General features: G+C 53.4%; 1 protein-coding gene across 1 annotated transcript in view; it reads right to left on the bottom strand.

The window, feature by feature from the left end:
• The window catches only part of OTOG (otogelin), an 82,006-nt gene that overhangs the window by 23,799 nt on the left and 31,948 nt on the right, over positions 1–26,259 (bottom strand). The window contains exons 25-39 of the mRNA XM_052652980.1: positions 24,922–25,060; positions 23,098–23,232; positions 22,659–22,805; positions 22,234–22,353; positions 20,320–20,436; positions 19,475–19,631; positions 15,306–15,332; positions 12,584–12,751; positions 8,097–8,375; positions 5,881–5,998; positions 5,236–5,315; positions 2,947–4,748; positions 2,027–2,195; positions 1,598–1,743; positions 964–1,053 (exon numbers count right to left, since the gene is read on the bottom strand). Of these exons, the coding sequence (XP_052508940.1) occupies positions 964–1,053; positions 1,598–1,743; positions 2,027–2,195; positions 2,947–4,748; positions 5,236–5,315; positions 5,881–5,998; positions 8,097–8,375; positions 12,584–12,751; positions 15,306–15,332; positions 19,475–19,631; positions 20,320–20,436; positions 22,234–22,353; positions 22,659–22,805; positions 23,098–23,232; positions 24,922–25,060 (3,694 nt within the window). The remainder of the gene's footprint in view (positions 1–963; positions 1,054–1,597; positions 1,744–2,026; positions 2,196–2,946; positions 4,749–5,235; positions 5,316–5,880; positions 5,999–8,096; positions 8,376–12,583; positions 12,752–15,305; positions 15,333–19,474; positions 19,632–20,319; positions 20,437–22,233; positions 22,354–22,658; positions 22,806–23,097; positions 23,233–24,921; positions 25,061–26,259) is intronic.

Below are 26,259 nucleotides of genomic sequence, written 5' to 3' on the forward strand. Positions count from 1 at the left end.
TGACTTTATACCCTCCCACCCAAGCATCACTGTTTTATTAATCACTTGGCAAATGATCCAGTGCATAAACTACTGTGCTGAATAGAGGGAGTCCCAGCCCAGCAGTCAGAAAACTTTAACCTTGGGCAAGTCCCTGGCTGTCTCTTATCCTGAGACTTTTGAGCTGTACCAGACAGTGCCGTGGGCTCCATGATCCTGAAGCATGTGGGACAAAACCCAGGGAGTATTATGCTGAAGACTAAGCAGTGGGTTTTTCTGAGAGCCTCAGAAGGCGTGGACCTTGTAACGTTCATGAGCAGATTCTAATAAGAGGGCAGCAGGTCTTACCTCAGGAAGAGGTGGGAAGAGCGGGGACTCCGGGACCTGAGGAGGAGTAAGCCCAGCTCACTCTCCACTGGGAGAAGCAAAGGCAGGGTCCTTGGGGCGGGTACCCCACACAGCGGGGGGCTGTGCTCAGGTACCGGCCTCCTTGACAGAGGTGGGCTTAATGGGAAGCCGATGCACCTTAAATTCAGGGCTCCTTGCTTAGACAGTCCCCTTCTTGGAAGAGCCCCTAGTAGTGTGTTCACATGGCCTTCTATTTTTGTAAAAATTGCAAAAGTGAGATATTGAGTTGGCCAAAAAGTTTGTTTGGGTCTTTCCATCACATCATCTTACAGAAAAACCTGAATGAACTTTTTGGCCAATCCAATATTTTAACCACAATCACTTAAGGCTACTTTCTCTTGCCATTTAGCTTCTTTTCAGTCACAGTATTCCTCCTGGCACACTTCCTCCCCTGACATTAGAGTGGTCACAAATATCCTAATGAAAATCACCTCCAAGTATATCTAATTTTGCACTACTTTATTCTAGAGGGTCCCTCACCAACTTTACCCCAAGTTATGAATAAGCTTCAAAGCCCCTCCTGCCCCTCACCTGATTGCTGCCCTGACCTGTGGGCCGGCTCCCTGATGCACTCACCTTGCGGTTGAAGCGGTCAATGGTGACCTCGTGGGTCTTGTGAGTCACATTCAGCATCACTAGACAGAACGGGGGCCAGTTCAGGTGCCCCTACAGAGAGAACCCCGCCGTCATCAACCCAGAGGCCAGTGCTGCTGGCTCCTCCTCCTGGGGAGCAGCTCTCCCCATTCCCCTAAGCCAACACTCCTACAATGTGCTAAGAGCACCCACTGCAGCTGTGCAGATGGTGCACAGAATCCCACAGAACGCTCTGGTTCCACCTGATCTCCTGCAAGCCCCCCCAAAAAGCTGTCTCCTTCCACCTGGCTCATGGGAGCATCCTGGTAGGTGGTTCACTGCAGCCAGCATCCTTGACCACAGACCACATCCTAGGGATGCCATTCTAGCGCCTCTGCATTTCAGTACCTTTCACAGGGGCCTAGGCTGCTAAGATGAGCAGTGAATGGTGCAGGCCCTAGGAAGGGCCAGGAGGTGGCGCTCCACTAACTCTTTCCAGAAAACATCCACCCCGCCCTTGCCTGAGGAGCTGTGGGCAGGGGCCTCTGATAACCCTCAACAAAGGGTTGCTCAGTCTCCCCTCCAAACCTAGTCAAGTCCTGAGGTCCCAGAAGGAAGGGAAGCAGGGGACAGTCACCAGGTTGGCACTTTTGCAGTCGAGGACGTGGACAGTGATCATTTCTTCCGGTCTCTGGCTGAGGATGTAGATGGCCTCTTTAAACAGGGCCACGTGGCTCCCATCAAAGGTGACAAAGCTCAGATCAGGGAAAATTGAGCACCGGCCTGGGGAGGGGAGAGACGAGAATAAACAGATGCCCCCAGGGCCAAGGCCACTCAGGAGCACCAGGCCTTTTCTGGGGTGATCCAGAGGGCCTGGGGGCTGGCTGGAGGGTCCCACAGAGATCAAAGGTCACAGGGGTAGGGAATCTGCCAGGTCAGAGGTCCTACTGCGGGTTCATGTCAAAGTTACCCTGAGAGCCGAGACCACACAGGTGAGGGGCAGAGGTCGGGCTAGGGTAAGGGTATGAGGAAGACCCGGGAGGTGCCGGCAGACCCCACGACTCACAGGCGCACTCCCAGATGGGGCAGCAGCGGTCGCCGCCCACCCTCACGGCGAGGCCCAGGACCCCACAGCGCGGGGGTGCGGCGCCCCAGGGACAATGCTGAGACTGGTTCACACGGATCAGCTCGCCCTGCAGGCAAATGTGGCGGACGCAGTCCCGCTCGGCGATCGGCTGGTGCACAGGGTGGAGGAACAGCCTGAGTGACCCCTTTGGGGCCCCAGCCACTCATGCCCCCTGCCCTGGCCCACCCCCAGCCGTGAAGGCACAGATCCTTACTCTTGCAGGTTCTGGCAGGCGGGGGACCCTGAGGCACAACGACGAGGAAACGGTGCCTTCACCCTCCCTCCACCCACCCAACACAACATCGAGGGCCTGGGGCTGGGCTGAGCGTGAGACTGGAGTCAGGGACTAAGTCCCAGAGTCTACATAACCGCCTGGCCCTGCAGAGAGCTCTAGGCACAGAGGCGTACGGACCACTAGCTCAGACTCAGAGAAACCCAAAACACGCACTCATACACACTTTATCTTTTCCTACAAACACACAGACATATACCATCTTGCAACAACATACATCACATGCACAAGAGCACATGGGAGTCCCATACATCTAAACACAAAAGAGTTCACACAGAGGCCCACGTGGGCACACAGACATAAACATGCTACGCGCACACCAGCACACCATGCTGCCATACTGGCTGTCCCACCAAGCCATCCAACAGGGACCTGCTACGTCATCAGGGGCCCGAGGAGCCTGGGCAGGGGCCAGGATGGTCGCTAAACTGGGAGACTGGAAGCTGGCTAAGAAGCTGCAGTCAGCCGTGAGGATGTGAGAGCATGATGGTGTCCAATCCCCGGGGCACAGGAGGAGGGAAGGCACAGAGGGTCCACAAATGGGGGCAGACCCTGACAAGTCACTCACGACACAGGCAGCAGATGTATTGGCCTCAGCGGTGGTCACCAAGGCCTCGGCTGAACCCACTGAGACGCTCTGGACTGCAGGCGCTGAGCGCCCGGACTGCTGGGTGGTGGCCTCTCCCTCCGGCACCGCTGGGGGCTGAGGTCCTGCCGAGGTGCTGTGGGCCTCAGCCAGCTGGGGGTGCAGAACGAGTGGGCTCTCTCGGGAGGCTGTCCTGGCCGAGACTCGGCTCAGCGGGTAGGATGTGGGCACCAGGGGCACTGTGCCAGCCCAGGGGCCCTCAGCCCCCGTCACCAAGGTAGCAGCAGCGTGGGCCACCACAGGCATGAGCTCCGTGGGGCCTCCCTGGGTAGAGCTGGATACCCAGGTAGGCAGAGACACCTGCTTGGACAGGATGGCCGTCTTCTCCGTGGTGCTCTTTCGTGGGGCAGCAGATACTGTGGAGGCTGCCCCTTCAGCCACGGCCACGACCCCAGGGGTTGGCAGTGTGGCTCCCAGGAGCAGGCTTGGAGCCGTGCCTGTTGCCTGAGGGACCACATGACCGGGAGGGTGACCCTGGGCCACGACAGCCGGGGTTAGAGGCGGTGCAGGACCGAGGGTCCCAGCAGGCAGAGTCGTGGCCACGGTGAGAGACGTGGCCTGTTGCTGGAGTGGAGGGGTTAGAGTAGAGCCTTCGGGGCCAGGCGTGGCCACTGGGGCAGACGTTCCCACCTTGGCCAGGGGCAGACTGGTGTCAGGAGGCAGGCCAGAGAGGAGCTGGGCTGGCCGGGTGGACTCCAGAGTGGTGAAGGGTGTGGCCCCCAGCGCGTGAGCAACTGTAGACAGGCTGGCGGCAGCTGCAGTCCCCGAGGGCCGAGCTGGGGGCCTGGCGGCTGTGGTGGTGTGCTGGGAGGGGCGAGCTGGGGCCACGGGGAACGGGCTTGGAAGTGGGGCTGCTGGCAGGCCTGTGGGCTGGCTGGGCCCGGGTTGGACCTTCTCTGGGGAAGGCACGGTCTCCACGCTGTCAGTCACCAGGGGATGGGCAGGAATCTGTTCTGCAGCTGTTCTGGCCTCAGCTGGGGGGCTGCTGGGACTGGAAGGGCCCTGGGCCTGTATGGACTGTGGGACCCCTGTCCCAGTCGTGACCTTCGTCATTGCAGGTGTCAGCAAAGCCTCGCGGGCTGCTGAGGAAGTGGGGGCCCTGGAGGTCACTGCCAGCGAAGCCACAGGCCTGGAGGAAGGACTTGCAGGCAACTCCAGGCTGGGGAAGGGCTGGAGGGGCATCGTCTTAACGGGCAAGGAGCCAAGGCCTAGGACCGTCACAGCTTTGGTCACGAGGGGAAAGCGAGGAGCAGGGGGTGACAGAGAGGAGACTGTGATGTTGGGGCTCTCGGCCAGGATCACGGTCACCCTGGTCGTCTCCATGGCACCTGACCCTATGCCAGATGTGGGCACATGCTGTGAAACGGGGAGGGATGAGGGCTCTGGGGCTCCAGGGCTAGCAGGGTGGCCAGTGGTCACTCCCTTGCTGGCTGGGGCCTCTGTGGGGTGCTCGGGGAGGTTAGAGGCTGTGACTCCCAGGAGCTGTTGCTGAGTGGCCTGGGCGGGGCCTGGAGACAACGCTCGCCCCACCGTGGCTGCTGTGGGCGGGTTCAGGGCTGTGGTGAGCGGGGCAGTCGGTGTGAGCGCTGGCCTGTGGGATGAGGCCCTGGTAGCTTCCTGTGGAAACTGCGGCTCCCTGTCACTGGGAGTGGGCAGCGCTTGACCGGGAGGCAGGGTCTCATTGCCAAGGGCCTCTGTGGGAGCCAAATCCACAGGCTCCACACCTGGGGCAGACGAGAGAAGAGGCTCAGCCAATGGGGTGACTCCTGTGTCCAGTGGTCATCACAGGACAGGGCTGTGACGGGAGGCTCCTAGGCTAGCATCCTCGTTGAGGAGGACAGGCAGCTGCTGACCCACCCAGGGCCTCTGTTATGTGGTGTCAGATGACTCAAGACATCAGCAGGTCCCTGCCCCACACCTCAAACCCTGAGTCCAGAGCCCAGTGACCTCAGGTCTGAATCTGGCCACATTCTCAGCGCAGGACCCCAAGCCAGACTCTTCCCTACATGGGCCTTATTTTTTCTCTCTGTGAAAAGTGGGGTAATGGACTGGATGAGTCCCTGCCCGCTCTAGAGGATCATCACCTTCCAGAGGCCCCTCTGCTGACTTTGCTTCTCCAGGGACCAAGGGGCTCTGGTGAGCATGACTGGTCAGTGAGATCGGGGGATTTACAAGACTTTGGAGGAGGGGTGAGAAGTCCAGGCCACTCACAGTCCTCCAAGTGGACGCATCTCTGTGTGACTTCATCCAGGACCTTGGGGGTGGCACACGCGGGCACACAGCCCTCCACCCTGAGGACAGAGCAGGGCGCTAGTTAATGGTCTGGAGCACAAGGGCTGGTTATGCACACCTGGTGCCCACACTCACACATGGCACATGTGTCTCCATTTAGGCACATTTTCATGTTTCTTCTCCACACCTGCAGGACTCAAAAACATTCACACAGACACTTATATGTCCACAGTCCGCCAAAACATCAGTGTACACACTCTTATGCACACACACCCAGCTACACCAACACCCATGTACTTGCAGCTCATATACAAGTACATACACACCGCTGTGTACACCTGTGCACCCACAGCTGCACTTTACACCCACATGAACACACACGGGGCTCAGCTATATGCACACATGCACAAATCCATATTCACATATGCCCATATCAGTCAGGTTCACCCTGGTTCACACACATCCCCGTACCCAGTAAACAAAACATATATATACAAGTACATCTGAAAACACACACACGTCAGTACAAGCTCATGCCTAAACTCACAGACGGCATACAAACCCACTCACACAGATGAATGCTCAAACACTGATGTACGCACCTTGACTCCCACGACCCCTCACCTGGGCACATCCTGGCAGCCGGCTGCCCGTGGGTCCCGGCAGGTTTGGAAGCAGGGGCTGGCACAGGCATCATAGTGCCACTCACAAGTGGAGTAGGCAGCCCCCGAGGGCTTGGCATCTGGAAAGGCACCCAAACCCAGGGCCCCGAGACTGAGCGACATCAGGCACCAGCTCCCGACCAGGTACCTGAGCACAGAGGCCATCCCAGCTCAGCCCATGCCCACCCTGCCCCATGGAAGAGATGAATGGACTCATGGAAAAAAACTGAAGACTGAAAAGAAATTTTAAAATAAAATGAAAAGCCAACCTAAGGAGACAATGTATTCTTGAGAGTTGAGGTCAGTGTCTGGGGGATCCTTGGGTTGGGACCCTGGGACCTTGGTTTTGTGGGGGCTGAAGTCTCAGCAGGGTGGGACTATGGAGCAGGCAGTTGGGGCTGGACTTTGAGAAGTGGCCAAAGAGGCTGGGACCCCTGACCTTTCCATGAGGCTGCCCTGTCACCCTGCCCCTCTGAGACCCTGCTGGCCAGAACTGCCCCCTGTGACCTTGGTGGCTAATGATAACAACAGCCAACTCTTAACAGCAAGCACTACACTCAACATTTCGTAGGTATTTACTCACTCATCCTCACAGGTAGCACTATTTCAAAGATGAGGAAACAGCACAGAAGATGCTGGGAATATTAAACTTTCCCAGAAGTGATTTCCTCCAAAAAGGCCTTGTAGCCAGTGCCTTGACAAATGAAAGATCTTCAGGGAAAGTCTGGAGACCATGGGGGGTTTCGAGGTAGTATATTAGTCACTCAGTTGTGTCCAACTCTTTGAGACTCCATGGACTGTAGCCCAACAGACTCCTCTGTCCATGGGATTCTTCAGGCAAGAATACTGGAGTGGGTTGCCATTCCCTTCTCCAGGGGATCTTCCTGACCCAGGGATTGAACCCAGGTCTCCTGCACTGCAGGCAGATTCTTCACTGTCTGAGCCACCAAGACCCCAGACCACATTGGCACAAGTGACCAGTCTCTGAAACCGTGGCCTGAGCTGGGAGGTGTGGGCAAGCTCCCCAGGCTGCAGGGAGCAGCCCCATCCTGACTCTCCAGTCCCCAACACTGCTGCTGACTGTAAAGAAGCCTGCTTTTCCAAGATCCTTGAGACCAGAACTAGGAATTTACATCTGAGGAGCACCTACTGTGAGCCAGGCCCAGAGCAAAGCCCAGGAGACAGTCAATCCTCACAACAACCTTCTGAGGCAAATGTCCCCATTGTACAGGTGAAGAAACAGGGAGAGGGGTTCCGGGGCTCTTCCAAGTGCCAAGGACCGGGGTCAGGATTCAAACCCAAGGCTGTCTGGTTTCATAGCCTGGGCTTTTTTCACTCTGCCCTGGTGACTTCCCGCAAGGGACACAGTCCTGGCATCATAGCCAGTGATGAATCCATGCTGGGTGGGGTCCCTAGTGGACTTGACGGGTGACCGCTGAGTGTAAGAATGAGCTGGCCCCACCCTGGGCTGGGAGGGGCAGGGGATGGTAAAGGAAAGGCTGACTGGGGACACTTTTACATGCGTGTGCATGGAAACGCATCAATTCATACAGCACTGGCGCCCACACAAGCGCAAACATGCATGTCCACATACAAGACAGGCCAGCCTGGAGTGGTAAGGACACTATAATCACTGTCGCCATGGTGTAGGCAGAGAACAACTACTCTGGGGGCAGACCCACCTGGCAGGGGTATGGCAAAGCCTTGGAAGTCATTGGTCTCGGCTAGAAAGGGCACGAAGCTGCCCCATCACCACCCAGGGTCTGGGGCCTCTCAGCGGGATGGGGGGTCTGCAGGCTCCTCGTCTGTGCCCCAGTGGGCAGTCTTTGAGCTCACAGGGCAGGCATGTGCCCCCATCAGCAGGAAACCTGAGCCAGCAGGCTACGCAAGCTGTGGCCAGGATGATCACTTTCCTCCTCGCTTCCACAAAGGCCGCCCTATTTTTAGACCATGTAAATGGCCTGTGGGAGTAGGCAGACCCAGGAGGCTGGCGGGGCACCAAGCCGCACTGCCCAAGGCTCCCTGGGCCACCAACACAGAGGCCAGGCCCCCTCCCATCTCAGAGGTGGCACCCTGTGGCCTCCCTGCAACAGGAGAGTGAGGGTCTCATCTCTCAGGGTCAATGGGAAGGGTGAGGTGGGGAGAGGGCAGGGAGGGTGAGGCAGGGTAGACACCTACCCAGAAGGCGGAATAGCGTGCCCCGGCGGAAGGCCTCCGTGTGCTCGTACGGCCGCAGGGCCAGCACTGGGCCCGACACGTAAAGGAAGGCCCCGGGCTCCGCCAGGGACTCCAGGGCCACCAGGCCTGCCCGCCACGTCCCCCGGTGCAGCGAGAAGGAGGCATGGTGGCGGAAGGCATCGCCAGCCTGCCACTTAGCCAGTTCCAGAGACCCGTTGGCTGTGACGTGGAGGAAGAAGTTAGGTCTGTCTGCTGCCTCCAGGGACACCACATCTGGGTCTGCAAAGAGCCACGGGGTGGGGCTTAAAGTTGGCAGAGAGGGATCCAGGTGGGCGGGGGTGGGGCAGACACCCAGGCACCGTCTGCAGTCTCAGCGACCCAGGACTGGGCCCTGCTCCTCCAAGCCTGAGCCACCTCCCCTCGGCCCACCCGTGGCCACCCCTCCGCACACACCATCTCTGCCTGGGGGGTGGCGATGGGGGGAGTTACAGTCCCAACTGCAGAGCCTTGTGCAAGTGACCGAACCACCCCCTCCCTCCCTTTCTTCCCTTCCCCCTTTCCCTTCTTCCTCCCTCTTTCCCTCCCCCACTTTCCCCTTCCCCCTCCCTCCTGCAAACATCTCTGAGGCCCCTCCGTGTGCCAGGTGCTATTCTAGACGCTGAGAAAACGGCGGGGAGCAGGACAGAAAGAAATGGCCATCCTGGCGGAGTTCTGTTCCCTGGGACGTACTGGACAAGCTGGGCTTTGCTGATTTGCCAGGCTTCAGGCTCCGTGATCCTGCCCCTCACAGAAACCCAGAGGGCCAGAGCTGGGGGACCTGGGGACTTGACTCCAACTCATGGAGGGGAAACTGCTCCAGAGCTGGGCCCCTCTGTCCTCTCTCTTGTCTCCACAAAGGCCTATTTCTAGAGAGTGCATTGTTGCTGGGTGGATCCTCCCCCCACCCACAAACATGCGCGTGCACACACACACACACACACACACACACACACACACACACAGCCCTGCAGGGTCAGGACCCAAATCCACAAGCAGGTGTCTGGAGTCCCTGCCCGCCACGGCTGGCATGTTGTGGGCAAGTGAATTAACGCCTCCAGGTTGTGAAGGATGAACAGCGTGTGAAAGCCCAGCACCCGACCTTGTGCGTCTCCCCCATCACCATCCCTCCCCTCGTGGCCCCAGGAGTTCCTGTTAGACCTCCCTGGGCAGCTGTGAGAAGACATGAGATAACTTGAGGAAGAATTCATTATTAATGTCAACAACAACTGCAACTGATCAAGGACTTACTCCATGCCAGGCGCAATGCTAAGCAAGTAAGCCCTCTGCTTGCTGCTTGTATTAAATTCCAAGAGTGCCCTGTGAGGTAGTGAACTCACTCATTCAGCAGCTAATATTACTGAGGGCCCATCATGTGCCAGCTGCTGTTCTAGGCACTGGGGACACAAAAGAGAACAAAAGGACAAAACCCCTGTCCTCATGGAGCTGACATTCAAGTGGCGGCTGTGGAGGGGCATGGGGAGTAAACTTAGAGAAGAAGCAAATTCTGTATAATAGCTTAGACGGTGATGACGTTGTTATTCCCATTTTACAGATGAGAGAAGCGAGGCCTAGAGTCACACTGATGGTGGACGAGGGAGGCAGGATTGGAGTCCAGACTCTTAACCACCATGCAGTCAGTCCTAGGGATGGGATCCAGGAGTGGGCATGGGGCATCCCAGAGGTGTGGAGCGTGAAGTCCCTTGCTGTGTGATCTCAGGCAAGTCACTCCCCATCTCTGAGTCTTGGCTTTCTCCTTTGTGAAGATCGGGGTTGCCCTAAATCAAGTTTTTCAATCATTTGTCCTTAAGTCCTCCTAATAGGGGAGAGGCTGAAACCCAAACCTTGAGGTACAGTCATCCCTCAGTACCAAAATCTGCAGATGCCCAAGTCTGTTACGTTAAAAGTCCTAAAAGTCATCCATCCTGATCTGTAGGTTTCACATCTGAAATTCTGCCTGCAGTTGGTTTTAATCTGTGGATGTAGGACTGACTGTACAGTCTTGTGTTTTACCTTAATGAATCAAGTGATTTTCACCTTCCACATTCTAAATTTTATTTTTCTTTTAATTTCTCTGTTTGGGAGGCAGCCTATCAAAAAGTGGGCTGCTGTCACTTCCAAGTGATGTGCCCTTGGGTAAGTTACTTAACCTCTCTGGGCCTCAGTTCTCACATCTGTAAACTGGAAAAATAATTTAAATGATAGCACCTACTTCCTAAGACTGTTGTGAGGATTAAGTGAGTTATTACAGGTGAAACACTTAGAACAGTGCCCAGCACATGGTAGGTACTACAAAAGAGTGAGATATTATTAATAATAAATCTATTATTAATAATAAATAATAGAATCAATAACAGATAACCTCCTCTAAAAATCTTGAATGAAAATTGATACTCCAGGGAGATGTGCTGCCGGGATGCGGCCATGTGTCCCTTCAGTACATTCCACAGGCGCTCAAGACTGCCAGCGAGAGGCTTAGGCCTAAATGACCGCTGAGTCCTCCTCTTTGTGACCTTTTCACATCTGTGACATTTCTTTCCATCACGGTCTTTCACATTCTTCAATGCCAAGTTCAAAGGACACCTCCTCCATGTAGCCACCCCAGAGCTTACCTGGAAGGGACGTTCTCTTCTGCTACCCAGTACTCTGGGCTCAGCACAGGGAAGGAGCCCAGGATGGGGTAGGAGGGGAAGCGGGGTCCTCACTAGGTCCTGCCCCCAGCTGCTCAGGAAACCCAGGTCTGACGGAAATGGAGGCTGGCTTTCACAGCCTCGGGGCATCCCATCCACAGTGACATTCTCCAGGGTCAGGCTGCTCTAGGTTCTGCTTAACATGCCATAAAACCACTGGAAAATCAACACCCCCTCTCCACTAGACCTTTCTTACTGGACTAAAATACTGACTGGGGAATAGAAAGTTCCCACTAAGCAGATGGCACATTACGTCTGGAAGGTTGTAAGACACCCTTAATTCTTCAAGCAAGACCACACAGATCTGAAGGTCAGGAATGTCTAGGGAGGAAGCGCTCTCTTTGGGGGATACTGGAGGTGCTTCTGGCCCTCCCATAGCCTAGCCCCTGGCTCCTCATGCCCACGTTTCGCCATGCACTGATGGGATTCCTCCCGGCACCTCCTCCTGTACCCCTGACTCGCCCCACCATGGACATCACCCCGAGCTGTGCTGGGGTGTCCCTCCTCTCCTTAAAGCCCTTCCATGGCCCCCCACTGCTCTCAGGATAAAGACCCACTTGGATTACAGATCCCTCCCTGGCTCCTTCCAACCCCTCGAGGAACATATTCTAAGAAGCCTCTCTTGACTCCCCAAGACTGAGTTAGGGGCTCCACCTTCCCACAGGCACTGTAACTGCCTTTGTGTCCCGAGTGGGATGGTGGGTTTCTGGTGGGCAGGGATGATGTCTTGGACACCGCTGGTTCCCTGGTGCCCAACTCTGTGCCTGGCATGGGAACAGGGCTCAATGAAAGGGAGGGAGGCAAGGGAAGCTACAGAGGAGAAAGAGGAAGGAGGGAGGAGGGGAGAGAAATAGAGGGGGGGGGGGGATGATCCTCATAGCTAGACAAACCACAGATCCTAAGAATGTGAGAACTTAAATTCTCAGGCTAGAATGAACTGAGACGTGTCTTGGTTCAAGACTCCAGTCCATGCTGGAACTGGCTATGTGAACCATCCTTGTGATTAGGAGATACTGACTAGATGGGACCAACAGGATTTGGGGAAGAAACTGATCACAGTGACCGCACGCTGGGTCATGCAGAAATGGTCACAGAAGAGAAGGTTTCCCAGCACCGGTGAACTGAGGCTTTGGCTGGCCCAGGACCCAACACAAATCCCACCCGGGGGTCACTCCCCACCAGGCAAGGTCCTGCCAACCCTCAGGCACTATTGCATTCTGAAGAGAAGACGGTGCCCACTACAGCTAAGCCTTCGGGTCTGCTGATGGTCTGAGACTCAGGAGATGGGCTGTGTGCTTCAGTCTGTGTTAACCCCAAATCCAGAATTCTGAACTGCAACCTGAGCAAATCAAGAACCCGCTCCTCCATTCACAGGAGAAGTTCCGCTGGAGTCGAGACATTAGCCAGCTGCCCCCTGGCATTTGAAGTCTGTCTAATCTTAAAAATAGAGGGGGCAGAGGAGGAGGAAGAGAGAGACAGAGGGGAGGGGAGGGAAGTCGTAATTACTGCCACCCGGGTTTTCTGGACCATAGCTGTTGTGTGAAGCAGGGTGCACAGGTTCATCGGGACCCTGGCCTCCCTGATCTCTCAGGAAGAAGATGGACAGTGTCTCCTGAAAGAGGCTGAGAGGCTGACCCAGAACCCTGTCTCAACTAGGAAAGGGGCGCCTGTTGGAATCCCACATTTCTCCAGCTACCAGAGCTGGCTTAGGGCCACAGCATCTGCCCCTCCTTCCACCAAGGGCCAGGGGGCGGGCCTTACCGTGGGCCTTGGCCTTGTACAGTGCAGCCGTCAGCAGGAAGTTCACAATGTCCCCCGGCGCCACGTCCTCTGCCCTCACTAGGACCAGGGCACTGCCTGCCAGCTTCAGGGCCACCAAGGCACCGCCGGCCACCAAGCTGGCCAGCTGGTAAGGGCCTTTCCCTAGTGCTGGAGAAAGGGGGCCCAGTCATAAGCCCTGCCTCCCTGGGTCTCTGCTCGCCTCCTATCTATCCCTACCTGCCCAGACTTGCTGGAGAGCGGGGAGAAGAGAGGCCCAAGAGCTCCACTGGGTCAGGTCCCTCGCCCCAGGCCCTGGGGACCTTGATTTCCAGAAGGAAGGGACGGGAGGCCCAAGCTGCCAGCCACTGAGGAACTGACCCCCTTCATAGCCCCCGAATCACTCTGTGGGAAGCCTGGAAACAAGGCCACCCCTACAGGGGTGGGGGTGGGCATCTGGGTCCCCCTGCCTGAGGCTCTACCATCCCAGCTGCTGTGCTGGTCAAAGTTGCCCCTGGGAGAAGACATCTGCCTAGTCTCTGCCCACCGAGGTCTGGAGAGTAAAGGCCAGAAAGGCCTGGGCTCAGCATTAGCGTCTATCCACTTCTTTCAAACATGTGTCACTTCTGGGTCTCTTGGGTTCCTGGGGTTGTCGGCACAGGCGGGACAGGGGCATGGGTTTCCCAGACAATCACAACAGCCCTGTAACCAACCTCACAGGCTCTGGTGTGCCCTGCCTTCCAGAGTCATCTTTCCAGTCCCTGCTGCAACTCCTCAACAGCTCCCCTCTCCCCTCGGATAGAGTCCAAGAGCCCGGCCTGAATTCAGGGACCCCTCAAGCCCCAACCCCTGCCCCTGCCACACCGAACTTCTCCCGCTCTTCCCTGTAAGAACACTACGGCGCTCCACCTTCTGTCTCCACCCGTGCTGTCCCACCCACTCAGCACAGTCCTCCCTGTCTGTGCCCGCGACCAACGCCTCCTCCATCTCTGGGGCCCAGCTCAAATGCCGCTGCTGTGGTGCAGCTCTCCCCACACCCTCTCACACGTGAGCACCCTTCCTCCCCTGTGCTCCAGCAGTGTCGATGCATGGCACATGCTGATCACAGCTCTTACAAGGAGGGTCTCAGCTGGGGAGTCCACATCTGTCTCCCCTACCAGATGGGACACAGGCAGTGCTGTGCTGGGAAATGGTGAACAGTCAGCACTCAAAAAATGAATACACAAACCCCCATTTGGTAATGTTTGCTGATTTCCATGGTGTGAATACTCCCACCAGTGGTCAGCTTCAAACACCAACTGAATGTGGAGTGAAGAAGACACAGTGGGCTCTAGAGAGTCGGGGTGGGCTGGCTCCAGAGCTCCACTGGGACAGGTGTCGTTAACCATTGCATCCTCAGCACCCGGCAAGGGCCTGGACCAGAGAAAATGTTGGCAGAAAAGCCGAGCAAGGAATGGATGGGTGGGTGGGTGGGTGGGTGGGTGGAGGATGCTAGAAGCAGCTTGTCCTTTGTCAGTTACTGCCACCCAAAATGCCACAGAAGGGAGAAAACTCTGCTCAGAGCTGTCTTGCTGAAATGTCTTGCCTGGTGTCAGACAGACCCTGCCTGTGAAGGGACTGCAGTCCTCCCAGTACAGATTCAGGCCTCCAGGAGTTAAAGGTCAGGGGCTATCAGGAGCCCCTTGAGGCTAATATTTTCAGTCACAGCAGGGACTGTGGCTGGAAAGAAGACCCTGGAAGGCAGGGCACACCAGAGCCTGTGAGGTTGGCTACAGGGCTCTTGTGATTGTCTGGGAAACCCGTGCCCCTTGAGCTGCCACTGCAGCTATTGTGAATGATCATGCTGTACCTGGTCCACCTCTCATCTCATGGTCCCCCTACCTGGTATCCTTGTCCCTCTAGTCAGGCCCCCACTGTTTCACCTGCTATACTCCCTCCAGGGGACGTTTTGCAAACCAAAATCTGATCATGTGGGTAACAAGGGAAAAATCTTGGGCTTGTACCCATATAGACTTGTTCCTGGCAGGATGGTGCCTGGAAGCAGGGGCAGAGGGGACCTCAGAAGTCAAAGGTGAATGGCACCAAGGACTTGATGAGCTTTTAATTCGGCCAACCTGGCCCCACCGCACAAAGATCGGTGCTGAAAACCATTTCTGGGCAGCCCTCCAATCCCATCCAACCCCAGTGATTAAACTGACTAATTGGTTCTAACACTGGACATTAACCTCCCTGGAGTCTTTAGTCATGACCTAGTTAATGAGAAGTTGGAGCGTATCCCGTTACCCTGCGACCTTGGTTAAAACTGAAGACAAATCTGACAGACCACGCTGGACCACAGGTTTTGCCCCAACAAAGGAAGAGCAGTTTGCATCTGCATTTGCCAACTCAAAACTTCAGGAAACCCAAGACAAGAATCCATGGGCCTGATGAGCCAGATGATAAAGGCTATGCGGCAGCATGTTGGTGCAAAAGGGGTTTCCATTTCCTGGTGAAGCTGCCACATGAGCACACCCGGGAAGCTAGCCTGCCCTGGGCTCTGGACAGAGGCAGCAGAAGCTGCTGGGCAGAGTCCCAGGGCATCTCTGGGCCCTGCACTGTCAGGGCCCTCTCTGCCTGATGGAGTCTTCCTGCCCCACATCACTCAGGGCCAGGAGGGCCTCAGGAGGGCTGAGCTGTGGCACCAGGGCACAGATGGCAATGCCTCGGCTTTCAAGGCTGAGCTTACCTTTGTTAAAGAAGTCACAGTCGTAGGCTGAAAGACAGAGAACAGAGACCTCTTGAGAAGCCTGGGACAGACGGACAAGGCTAAGGGCCCTAGCTTCCCAACTCTCCCTCCTTCCCCAAGGGCTGGACCTGGCCTGCCTCCCAAACTCCAGGATTCAGACATGGTGGTTGATCCAGATGTCTTAAAGTGTAAGAAATACAATGGCTCCTCTCTTTGCCTCCAGCATAAAGCTCAAAGGCTGGCCGAGAGTAGGCATTCAGCATGAACTGAATGAATGAATGACTGCTAGGACAGAAGGGTGTATTCTGTGTGATCCCAAAGGGCAAGAATAGAATCAAGAAATGGAAGCTCGGTTCAAGAGAGAAGTGACATATGTAAGCCTGTGGCTGATGTCTGGCAGAAACCAACACAATTCTGTAAAGCAATTATCCTTCAATTAAAAAAATAATAATAAAAATTTTTTTAAAAGAAAGAAATGGAAGCTCCCGTCGAAAATGTGGAAGGTACTAGAGAAATGCAAGCACAAGACAGAAGCTGGTCTTTCAACAGCATGGAAAGGGACCCAAAGGCCTCCAGGATCCAGGGCCCTGAGTGCAGTTTCCATCAGGCTTTGATGAGCTCCGCCAAGTATGTGCTCCATACGCCCTCTAGTGGCTTAGCACAGCACCACAGCCTGTTCCTTTGGCAAGTCAGCCATGGATCAGTCCATTGGGATAAGCTGTGGACTTTGCAGGGGGCTTCCCTGGTGGCTCAGAAGGTAAAGAATCTGCCTGCAATGCAGGAGACCTGGGTTCGATCCCTGGATAAGGGAATGGCCACTCATTCCAGTATTCTTTCTTGGAGAATTCCATGGACAGAGGAGCCTGGTGGGCTACACAGTACATGGGGTCTTGCCCTTTGGCATCTTGCCCCATGGGTCACAAAGGTCACAACTGCGCAACTATCACTAACACTTTGCAGGGGGCACCTAAACCCAGGAGCAAGACCATGAGAAGTCAGTTGACCCAGTGGATTTGGGATAAAGGCTGAGGAAGGGCCTCCCTCACTCACAGACCACCAACTCCACCCCACACCCTCCACACCCCATGATGAACATTATTCCTCTGCATTTGACACTGCCCTCTGGAAAGAGCACTAGGAATAAGTAGACTGACCCACCATGTGGTTATGGGCAAGTTTGTGCTTTTCCTCACTTGTGGATTCAGAAGATTGAACTTAAAACTCAGATCTCCAAGTCTCTGTTTTCAAGTGTGTACCGGGCTGCCCCCAAAGCCAGCTATCTAGAGACCCACAGACCTGGGTTCAAATCCCGTCTCTCACTCATCAGCTGTGCACACTGGGGACAAGTTTCTCAACCTATCTGAAATTTAGTGTCTTCCTCTGTAGGATGGGAACCACCACAAGTATTGCCCCACAGACCAGTAAGGTCTGAACTGGAGTAAAGCAAGTGGTCCTCTCAGGTGCAAAATTTAAGGGAACCTCAAAAAACACTCAGTAATCAGGATATGTCATACTTTAATACAACTTTTTAAATTTCAGAATTAATGAAAAATATCCATGATGAACAACTTATCAAAATTTTAAAACAAAGACAAAAGTCAGTGACAGCACCTTGCTGAGCCATATTGGAGCCTGAGGCAAAAAGAAAAATCAATAATATTGAGCCTGTTATTACTAAAATTGTGGTTTTTTATTCATCGAAGATGTTCTTGCATTAGTTCTGATTTTTAAAAAGTATTGCCTGAAAATGTGATTTATCTTGATTACTGAGTCTTTCGGTACTCCTTTAAATCTCAGGCTCCAGGCACTGGCCTCACTTGCATTTCCCTAGTCGTGAATATTAAATGATTTAATGCACAGAAGGCACAGAGCCTGACACACAGTGGATCCTCAATAGACATGTTTCCTTCTCCTTCCAGAAGTGCACGCGCAGTCGCTTCAGTCCTGTCTGATACTTTGTGACCCCACGGACTGTAGCCCACCAGGCTCCTCTGTCCATGAGATTCTCCAGGCAAGCACACTGGAGTGGGTGGCCATGCCCTCCTCCAGGGGATCTTCCTGAGCCAGGGGTCGAACTTGCATCTGCCTGTGTCTCCTGCATTGCCAGTGGATCCTTTACCTCCTGAGTCACCAGGGAAGCCTCCTTCCTGAAGAACTCCTGCCAAAGTAGGAGGAGAAGCAGACTGCACAAGGACCTAAGGCATCTGCGGTGGGTCTCAGGGTAAAACAGGCAGAGAAAGGGGAAACCAAAGGTGATTCTGCTCCATCTTCCTCCTGAGGTCATCCTGCCTGGAGCTCCCCGGGCTCAGGACATGCCAAGCACCCATGCCCCCACGAAAAATGACAGTAACGTCGGCTCTAGCACTAGTGCTGTGTCCCAAAGTGAGGCGTCTTGTGCCCGGAAGATCGTTGATGTGCAGGAACAAACAATAAATCATTCGAATTTCTGTGGATTTTATTCCATCTTTTAAATATTTATTTTTGTATCTGTTTTGTGGCATACTTTACACTACTAATATTATATACATGTACATGTACCTATGTATATGTACATGTACATGTATATGTACGTATATATGTGCTGCTGCTGCTAAGTTGCGTCAGTCGTGTCCGACTCTGTGCAACCCCATAGACAGCAGCCCACCAGGCTCCTCTGCCCCTGGGATTCTCCAGGCAAGAACACTGGAGTGGGTTGCCATTTCCTTCTCCATATATGTATATATATGTATACATGTACATGTACACGCATGTGTGTGTATATATATATGACATGTATATATATATACATGTATACATGTACATATACAAAGAGACATTACTTTGTCAACAAAGGTCCATCTAGTCAAGGCTATGGTTTTTCCAGTAGTCATGTATGGATGTGAGAGTTGGACTATAAAGAAATCTGAGAGCAGAAGAATTGATGCTTTTGAACTGTGGTGTTGGAGAAGGCTCTTGAGAGTCCCTTGGGCTGCAAGGAGATCCTACCAGTTCATCCTAAAGGAAGTAAGTCCTGGGTGTTCATTGGAAGGACTTATTTGGAGCCAAAACTCCAATATGTTGGCCACCTGATGTGAAGAGCTGACTCATTTGAAAAGACCTCGATGTTCGGAAAGATTGAAGGCAGGAGGAGAAAGGGACAACAGAGGATGAGATGGTTAGATGGCATCACCGACTCAATGGACATGAGTTTGGGTGGACTCTGGGAGTTGGTGATGGAAAGGGAGGCCTGGCGTGCTGCGGTTCATGGGGTTGCAAAGAGTCAGACACAACTGAGCGACTGAACTGAACTGAACCTATGTATATATATGTGTGTGTGTGTGTGTGTGTGTGAATGTGCATATGTTTTTACTTGATAGGAGTGTGCAACCAAAAGCATTTTGTAGACCACCAATGGTCAAAAAACCCTACTATCTTGTGGTGTCTCTGATGGGCCTTAATGTGTCTCAGCTGACAGGGGCTTTCATACTCACTGTCTCCTTTGACCCCTGCAATAAACCTTGTGGGACAGGTCTATTCCTATTTTTCAGATAAAAAAATTGAGCCCCAGAGAGGTTGGAGATCTAGTTTGAGGTCACACAGCTTGCAAATGCAGCTCTGAGTCTGGAACCCAGGGCTCCTGACTTATCTGGTGAACTGGTCAGGAGCACAGTCCTGGGTTTGCACCCAGACCACATGGAGATAAGCCCTGGCTCCTCTACCAACCTCTGTGACCTTGAGCATGTTACTGAATCTCTCTCTCTCTAACCCATTTCTCCAACTGTAAAACAACAGGAATAAACAGTCCTATTTCACAGGGTACATGTGTGCTAAGTTGTTTCAGTCGTGTCTGACCCCTTTGCCACCCTTTGGACTATAACCCACCAGGCTCCTCTGTCTATGGGATTCTCCAGGCAAGGATGCTGGAGTGAGTAGCCATTCCCTTCTCCAGGGGATCTTCTGGACCCAGAATTGAACTTGCATCTCTTATGTCTCCTGCATTGGTAGGCGGGTTCTTTACCACTAGAGCCACCTGGGTACTTGATAACTTGAGGAATTATATAAACAAGCCATGCTGATGCCTGGCACATGGTAAGTACTCCACAGATGCTCACCAGAGTGTTGGGACCCCTCAGGCCTGCCCAGAGAGGGGGCCCCACTGTCCCCCTCAGGTGATGGGTCTGGACACTCACGGCAGAGGCGCGGGGTCCTCCAGTCGACGGCCACCCCGTGCTGGCAGCACTGGTGGGCATAAGCAGACACACTGGCACAGAAGCACTCACAGTCGCCGCCCCGGCTGCACCCACATGTGTCTGTCAGGCAGTTCGAGTAAAACCAACTGACGTCGACCTGGAGGAGGTCAGAAGTCAGAGGTCAGAGGACAGGCCCTAAATGTTAGCCCTTTAGCTTCTGGGCTGATGCCACTCAGCCCCAGGGAGCAGCACAAGTGTGAAGGATGGTGTGCGCTGCCCATGTTGGGTGAGGGCAGAAGGCAGGCAGCTCAGAGGGAAACGCTAACTCCATGGCCTGGGCAGACCCCGCTTTTGAGAACTAAGCTCTCTCCTTTCTGGGCCTAGGCTATAGGATCCAGAGCCTCAGGGTGCGGCTAAGAAACAGATGTGGGGTGTGAACCCCCATCCAGGGCCAGACACAGTCAAGACGGGTCTGACAGCAGCCTTCGAGGCCCCGGAGGGGCCCATGCAGAGCTGAGCACCAGCTCTCCTCTGTCTCCCCTGAGGGCTGCTGCTGCAGCATGAGGGATCTGTGTTCACCATTCAGAAGAACAGCCTGATTGGAAGGAAGAGACATAAGGAGATAGGCTTGAAAAGGGCACAGAAGCTGTGACTGTCTGTCTGTCCTGGGTTGTCCGGGGAAACAGGACAGAGTCATCTGAAAAGGCCAGAGACAGGGGATGGCAGAGGTGAGTCTCCCCTCTAGACCAAGATACGGCAGAGGGTCTGAGGGCAGAAGGGACTCCAGGGAGGTGACGGGGCGAGGGGGTGGGTCTCAGGAGCAGCAAAGCCCGGCATCCACTCACCACAGGGTGGCAGGTCTCAAACACCTCACTGAGCAGGATGCTGCACTCCTTCTTGGCAAAGGGTTCTCGGAGAGGATTCAGGACACAAGTGTCTCGGGGGTCAAGAGTATCTGGGCACTGAGGGGGCAAAGGCAGCACAGTTGATCTCCTGACCCCTCACACGCCCACTGCCTGATGTGGTAGAGGGACTCCTGGAGCATCTCCCTTGATGCTGGCCTCCTGTGTTCATGTCCTTGGATAATCCCTTGCCCTTGAATGTGGGAGGGACCAAACTGACAGCCAACAAGAGATGGGAAAGGTGATGCGTGGATGTGGTTGTGTGTCAGTGACTGCATATGATCATGTTATGTAAGCCTGCAGGGCCCATCTGGCTGGAATCCCTCTCTCGCCGACTGTGAATGGCACATGGCAGGAATTGTGGGTGGTCTCTAGGAGCTGAGGGTCATCCTGGGCCAACAGTGTGCAAAAAAATGAAAGTTCTCAGTTCTCTCAGATGCTGTCAACAGCCACATGAGTGGTTGGGAAAGAAGAGCCCTCTCCAGGGACACCTTCAGACGAGAGCCCAGCCCTGGCTGGCACCTTGATTTGCAGCCTGTGATACTGTATGCAGAGAACCGAGTCTGAACCCTGATTCCTGAGCCACAGAAACTGTGAGATAATCCGCGTGTGTGACTGGATGCTGTTAAGTCTATAGGTATGTTGCGACAGTGAACGAACACAGATCACCCTGACGTCTGCTGAGCCTCCACCCTTGGGCCTACATTGTCACTTGAGCATCCTAGAGTGTGCCCATAGGAATTATTGAGAGAGAAATAACATTAAGGGGTGGGTAAGAGGAGGGAAGTAATGAAAGTTAATCACCCATTCAGCTTTTCTGTTAAGAGCACACTTTTTTGAGGCTTTGAGAAAACATTAGTCCCATCTCAGGATTCCCCTGAGCTCCATGCCATGACTAACTGCTCCCCTGATTCCAGTCTATACAGGCTTCTCTCCGTCTACTCTCCAACAGAGAATCAGGAACGGAAGACCACTCAGTCCAGGAAAGGCAAATATGTAACATTCCCATCACCACTCTCTAATGCAGCATCCATGGCAGACATAACTAATCAATCGCAGTTCTTCCAGATGATCCTGACACAAGGGTTGGCATTTCTCAGCCTGGCTTCCCAGGCAGCCTCATCTGACTGATCAGATTTGTCACACGAGGTAAAATCTATCCGCCATTCCTCTTCCAGCTCCTTCACTTCACAGAAGATCACAGAGAAGCTGGGGCTTATGCAAGGTCACCAAGCAAGTCCCTGGATGGTCTAAGACAAGAACCCAGGCCTTCTGCTCTCAGTTCAGTGCTGTCCCCTCACCCCTCACAGCTTGGCAGCCTCAGTCAGACATCTTCCAAACCTCAGAGACATCTCCTATAATTTCTGCCTCGGATAATGTTGTCCACCCTCTCAGAGGTCTTCTCTCTGATACATTCAGCCATCCAAATATGGTCTATCTTTTAAGTACCACACTAGTCCCGCCACCTTCAGGAAGTCTTCTCTGATTGCCTCAACCCATGTAGCTCTCTCTTGGTCTCTCCTCTGTGCTAGACCTCACAGAGATGGATAAAATGGTCCTGCTTCAACAAGCCTCATCTTCCCTACTAGGTGGTCACCTCTCCTAGGGCAGAGACTCTGCCTGCTTCCCTGCCCCAGCCCTCCCACCACGTCTTGGTCCAGGGACTGACTTGAGAGATGGGATGATGGTGCCTGCCCTCAGACCACAGGGCTGAGGACGCCAGCTCAGAGGCTGACAGCGGGCTGCGGGAGCAGCCTTGCACCGATGTCCTTCTGCCCTGACCTGTGGCCAGGCTCTCTCAGTGCTGACTAGGGTCCATCTGGGGGAGGGGAGTGAACCAGCCTGGAGAGGCTTTACCTCGACTGCAGCCCAACTGCCACCAAACTCCTGGGGGTTAGTCAACTCTAAGTTCTCTGGGGTCCTCATCTCGTTGACCGTCTTTAAGTCAAAATTCCCACAGAGTCCTGCCAGCTGGCCCTGAAAGAAGAGAGAATGATCAGTTTCAGGCATTCCCAGGGTGAACCATAGGTGGCAGGGGCGTGGCGGGGGGGTCGCTATGAGCCTAGGAGTCTGTCATGGGCCTAGAAACAGCTACTGGGGTCACAGAGTGCAGAGAGATAGGAGAGTCAGAAAGAAGGGGCCCAGGGCAGGGCGGGGCAGAAAGGACAGAGGTACGATGCGCCTGGCTCTTCCACGAGGGTACAGCTCATGCAAGGACACCCAGGGGCTCTTGGCTCTGGGAGGAGCACAGCACCAATAAGGGTCACTGCTCACGTGACTACCTGCCACTGTGGCCCGGCCTGGACGTGCACCGTGGTTCTCTGGTCCCATAAGAGGGTGATGTGCTCCCGTGGGAAATGCACCAGCGTGAAAAACCCTGCCCGCCACGTGTGGACCTCCTGCTTCTCATCCAGAAAGCTCTCGGGGCTCTAGGGGGACAGAGATGAGCATTCTTGAGGCCAGAGCATCCCCCAGCAGCTGGGTCAGCTGGCCCTGGCAACAAGTCACTGCCCAGCCCCAGGAGTTCACCAGTTCCTCTGCCTCCCTCATGTCCTGACAGTGACCTTGGGGTTCTTGGTCATGACCAAGGAACTCAATCTGGACTGATCACTCAGTGGCTCCAAGAGAAAGTGCTGTGATAAGGAAGCCAGTCCTTAACCCTCTTCTGCCCCCATCAACGGGCAAACTGTTGATACAACCTTCACCTGCACCAGGCCTTACGGGATTTCCTGAGTCGTCATCGAAGATAATGAGTGAGTTCCCCACGTTGATGGAAATAAATTTCCTGCAGATGATGCCAGAGCTGTAGCAGTTTACATTTTCTACAATCACAGAGAAGCTGAAATCCGATGTGCTCTGGGGGGAAATAAGTTAGCGCAATAAACCAGGGCGAGAAGAGATTCTGTTGAGAGGCACGGGGTAGAGGGATGCAGACTCTGAAGTGGTTTTCAACCCACTCCTGCTTCATATGAGTGGTGTGACTTTGGGCAACTTACTTCAGTTCTCTGAAGCTTAGTTTTGTTTTGGGTGCCTGGTGCATGTAGGGGTTCTCCAAACAGTGTTTGATGAGTGAATGAATATATAATAGGGATGACTAATGCTGATGGGAGTGTGAGGGAAGGAGCACTGTCTTACAGACACTGATGATGGTAGTGTAAGCCTTTTTGGAGGGCAATCTGCAGGCACCAGACAGCATTCTAAAGGGATAACTTTTATAGAAATTCTACTTCTAAGAGTCTAGGGACACATCCACACAAATATTCATTGAGTATTTACATACTGGTGGATAATAAAACAAACTAGAGCACATCCTTTCTGTGGAATTCTACAGAAAGAAGAGAAATTTACCAACCATGAGATAATGCCCAAAGTATACTATCAAGTGATGAAAGCAAATTGCATAATCCTACTCATGTTCCTGCAGCATTCACTCGTGTCTGTTATGAGTGCTTATTCAGCAAGCAACAGGAACAGAAGAGATGTGAAGAGGGATATTCGTTTTTAACATACGCCTTTCCATTGTTTTAAATGTTAGCGAAGAGCACACAGAGCCTTTAAGATTTAACAAATAAAATAAAACAGGGTCTATCATCTTTGTCTCGTGGAATCATTTAAATTATATGAAAAACCCCAGCACAGTGTCTGCGCCATAGATAGGGCTTATTCCATAAAAAGTATTGAAAGTGAAAGTCGCTCAGTCGTGTCTGACTCTTTCTGACCCCATGAACTATACAGTCCATAGAATTCTCTAGGCCAGAATATTGGAGTGGGTAGCCTTACCCTTCTCCAGGGGATCTTCCCAAACCAGGAATCAAACCCAGGTCTCCCACATTGCAGGCGGATTCTTTACCAGATGAGCTACAAGGGGAGCCCGTAAAAGGTATTACTATTACTATTATTTGATGGGATGGGCAGGGCTTTGGCCAAAGGGCCTGAGGCCTCTCCCACCTGCCCTGTTGGTACCCTCTTCTCCTCCTGGAGGGGATCCTGCCTCTAAGATGCTCTCCTACATCACCATTCCTTTTCCTTTGAGTGAGCTGGTGGCTTTAACACACGACTCCTTTACACACCAACTCTCCAGTCAGATTTCTTGGTTCCAGCTTGACCCCAATTCTGTCACTGACTAGTGTGTGAACCTGGTGAGATACCAACTTTCCTCAGCCCAATTTGCTCTATCTCTAACACGGGCTCAATAAACTCTGTCATTTAGGGTTGCTGTAAGAATTAAGTGAAATAATGCTTTAAAATGGCTTGGTAGACCACCAGGCATCTAATGAGGGCCCAGAAAGTATTCATTTTTACTATAACAGACAGAAAGACCATTGACACCCAAGAAGGGCAAGGTTATAATGTTGAATGGACAGGGATTGGGGTATTTATAACTGGTGGGCTCTGTCCAGCCCTGATCTTGCTCCTCAGCACCTCTTTGAGTCTCTGAATTGCCGAACGCCAGGGCTTAGATCCTCCCGCCCCAACCATCCAATTATGCATCAGTTGCTCTGGGGACCCATGGAGCCAACTGTGCAGACATACGCAGGTGCTCACCTTGACCAGGTGCACTTTGCACGCCCCCACGAAGTCAAATGGGAGCCCATCAAACGTGCGGTAATGCCGGTCACCATAGGCCGTGCAGGTGGAGGCGCAGGGGTGGAGGGTGCACTGGAATGAGCCGTGCTGGCACACACTGAAATACACGTGCCCAGACCCCTCACAGGGCATGCCCCCCCCGACCCTGAGCACCCACGGTGGGGCCACTGCCCATCAAGTGCCCACTGGGTACCCCTGGGCTGAGTGCCAACAAACATCATCGACCTCCAACAAAGGCCCAAAGGATACGAGGGTGGGTCCCCATTTTATGCAAGAGACACTGGGGTTCAGAAGGTTAAATCAATCAATAACAGAGCCAAGACTGACTCGAGATCGATTCAACTCCAATATCCACACTCTCTTTGCCACTCCAATCATTCATTCATTCAACAAGTAATAAGCATCTACCATATCCCAGGCATTATTCTAGGAGTCTGAGGTACATCAGTGAACAAAACAGCAAAATATCTGCCTTTGTGAAGCTTGTATTCTAAAGGAGGAAGACACACACTAAATGATAAAAAATAATAAGTAAGCATGAGTAGGTAACGTGTGTGTGCTCAGTGGTTCAGTTGTGTCCGACTCTTCGTGGCCCCATGCACTGTAGCCCACCAGGCTTCTCTGTCCATGAACTTTTCCAGGCAAGAATGCTGGAGTGGGATACCATTTCCTCCTCCAAAGGATTATCCCAACCCACGGATCAAGCCTGCATCTCCTGCATTGCAAATGGATTCTTTCACGGCTGAGCTACCTGGGAAGCCCCGAGTGGGTGATAGTTAGAAGGTAATGAGTGCTATGTGGGGAAAGGAACAAGATAAAAAGGACTGGGAATGTGTGTGGGGGTGGGTTGCAATTTTAAATAAGATGGACAGAAGGACAGGAGAGCAGAGATTTAATGGTGTGAGAAAATTAAGTATATGGACATTTGGAAAAACAGTGTCCTGGGCAGAGGGTACAGCCTTTGCAAAGGTCCTGAAGAACACTCCGGAAGACAACATGGCTAGAATAGAGACAGGAGGAGGAGAAGAGGAACTTAGGGAGGTAACAGAGGTTCCGATCCCGTAGGTCCTAGAAGGCCACGGTAAGAATGGTAGCTTTGCTAGCAGTGAGACAGGGAGCGTTCAGAGGATTTCATCATGGGAATAACACGATCTGAATGTCCATCTTTTTCACGCACTTGAATGTGCATATACACTCACATGTGCAGTCTATGCATTTTGAACATGTACTGACACACATCCTATAAATATGCAAACACATCATCACGGTTACAAACACACATGCACACACATTCAA

Source organism: Budorcas taxicolor, chromosome 15 (assembly GCF_023091745.1).
Source record: "Budorcas taxicolor isolate Tak-1 chromosome 15, Takin1.1, whole genome shotgun sequence".
In the NCBI taxonomy this organism is placed as follows: domain Eukaryota; kingdom Metazoa; phylum Chordata; class Mammalia; order Artiodactyla; family Bovidae; genus Budorcas; species Budorcas taxicolor.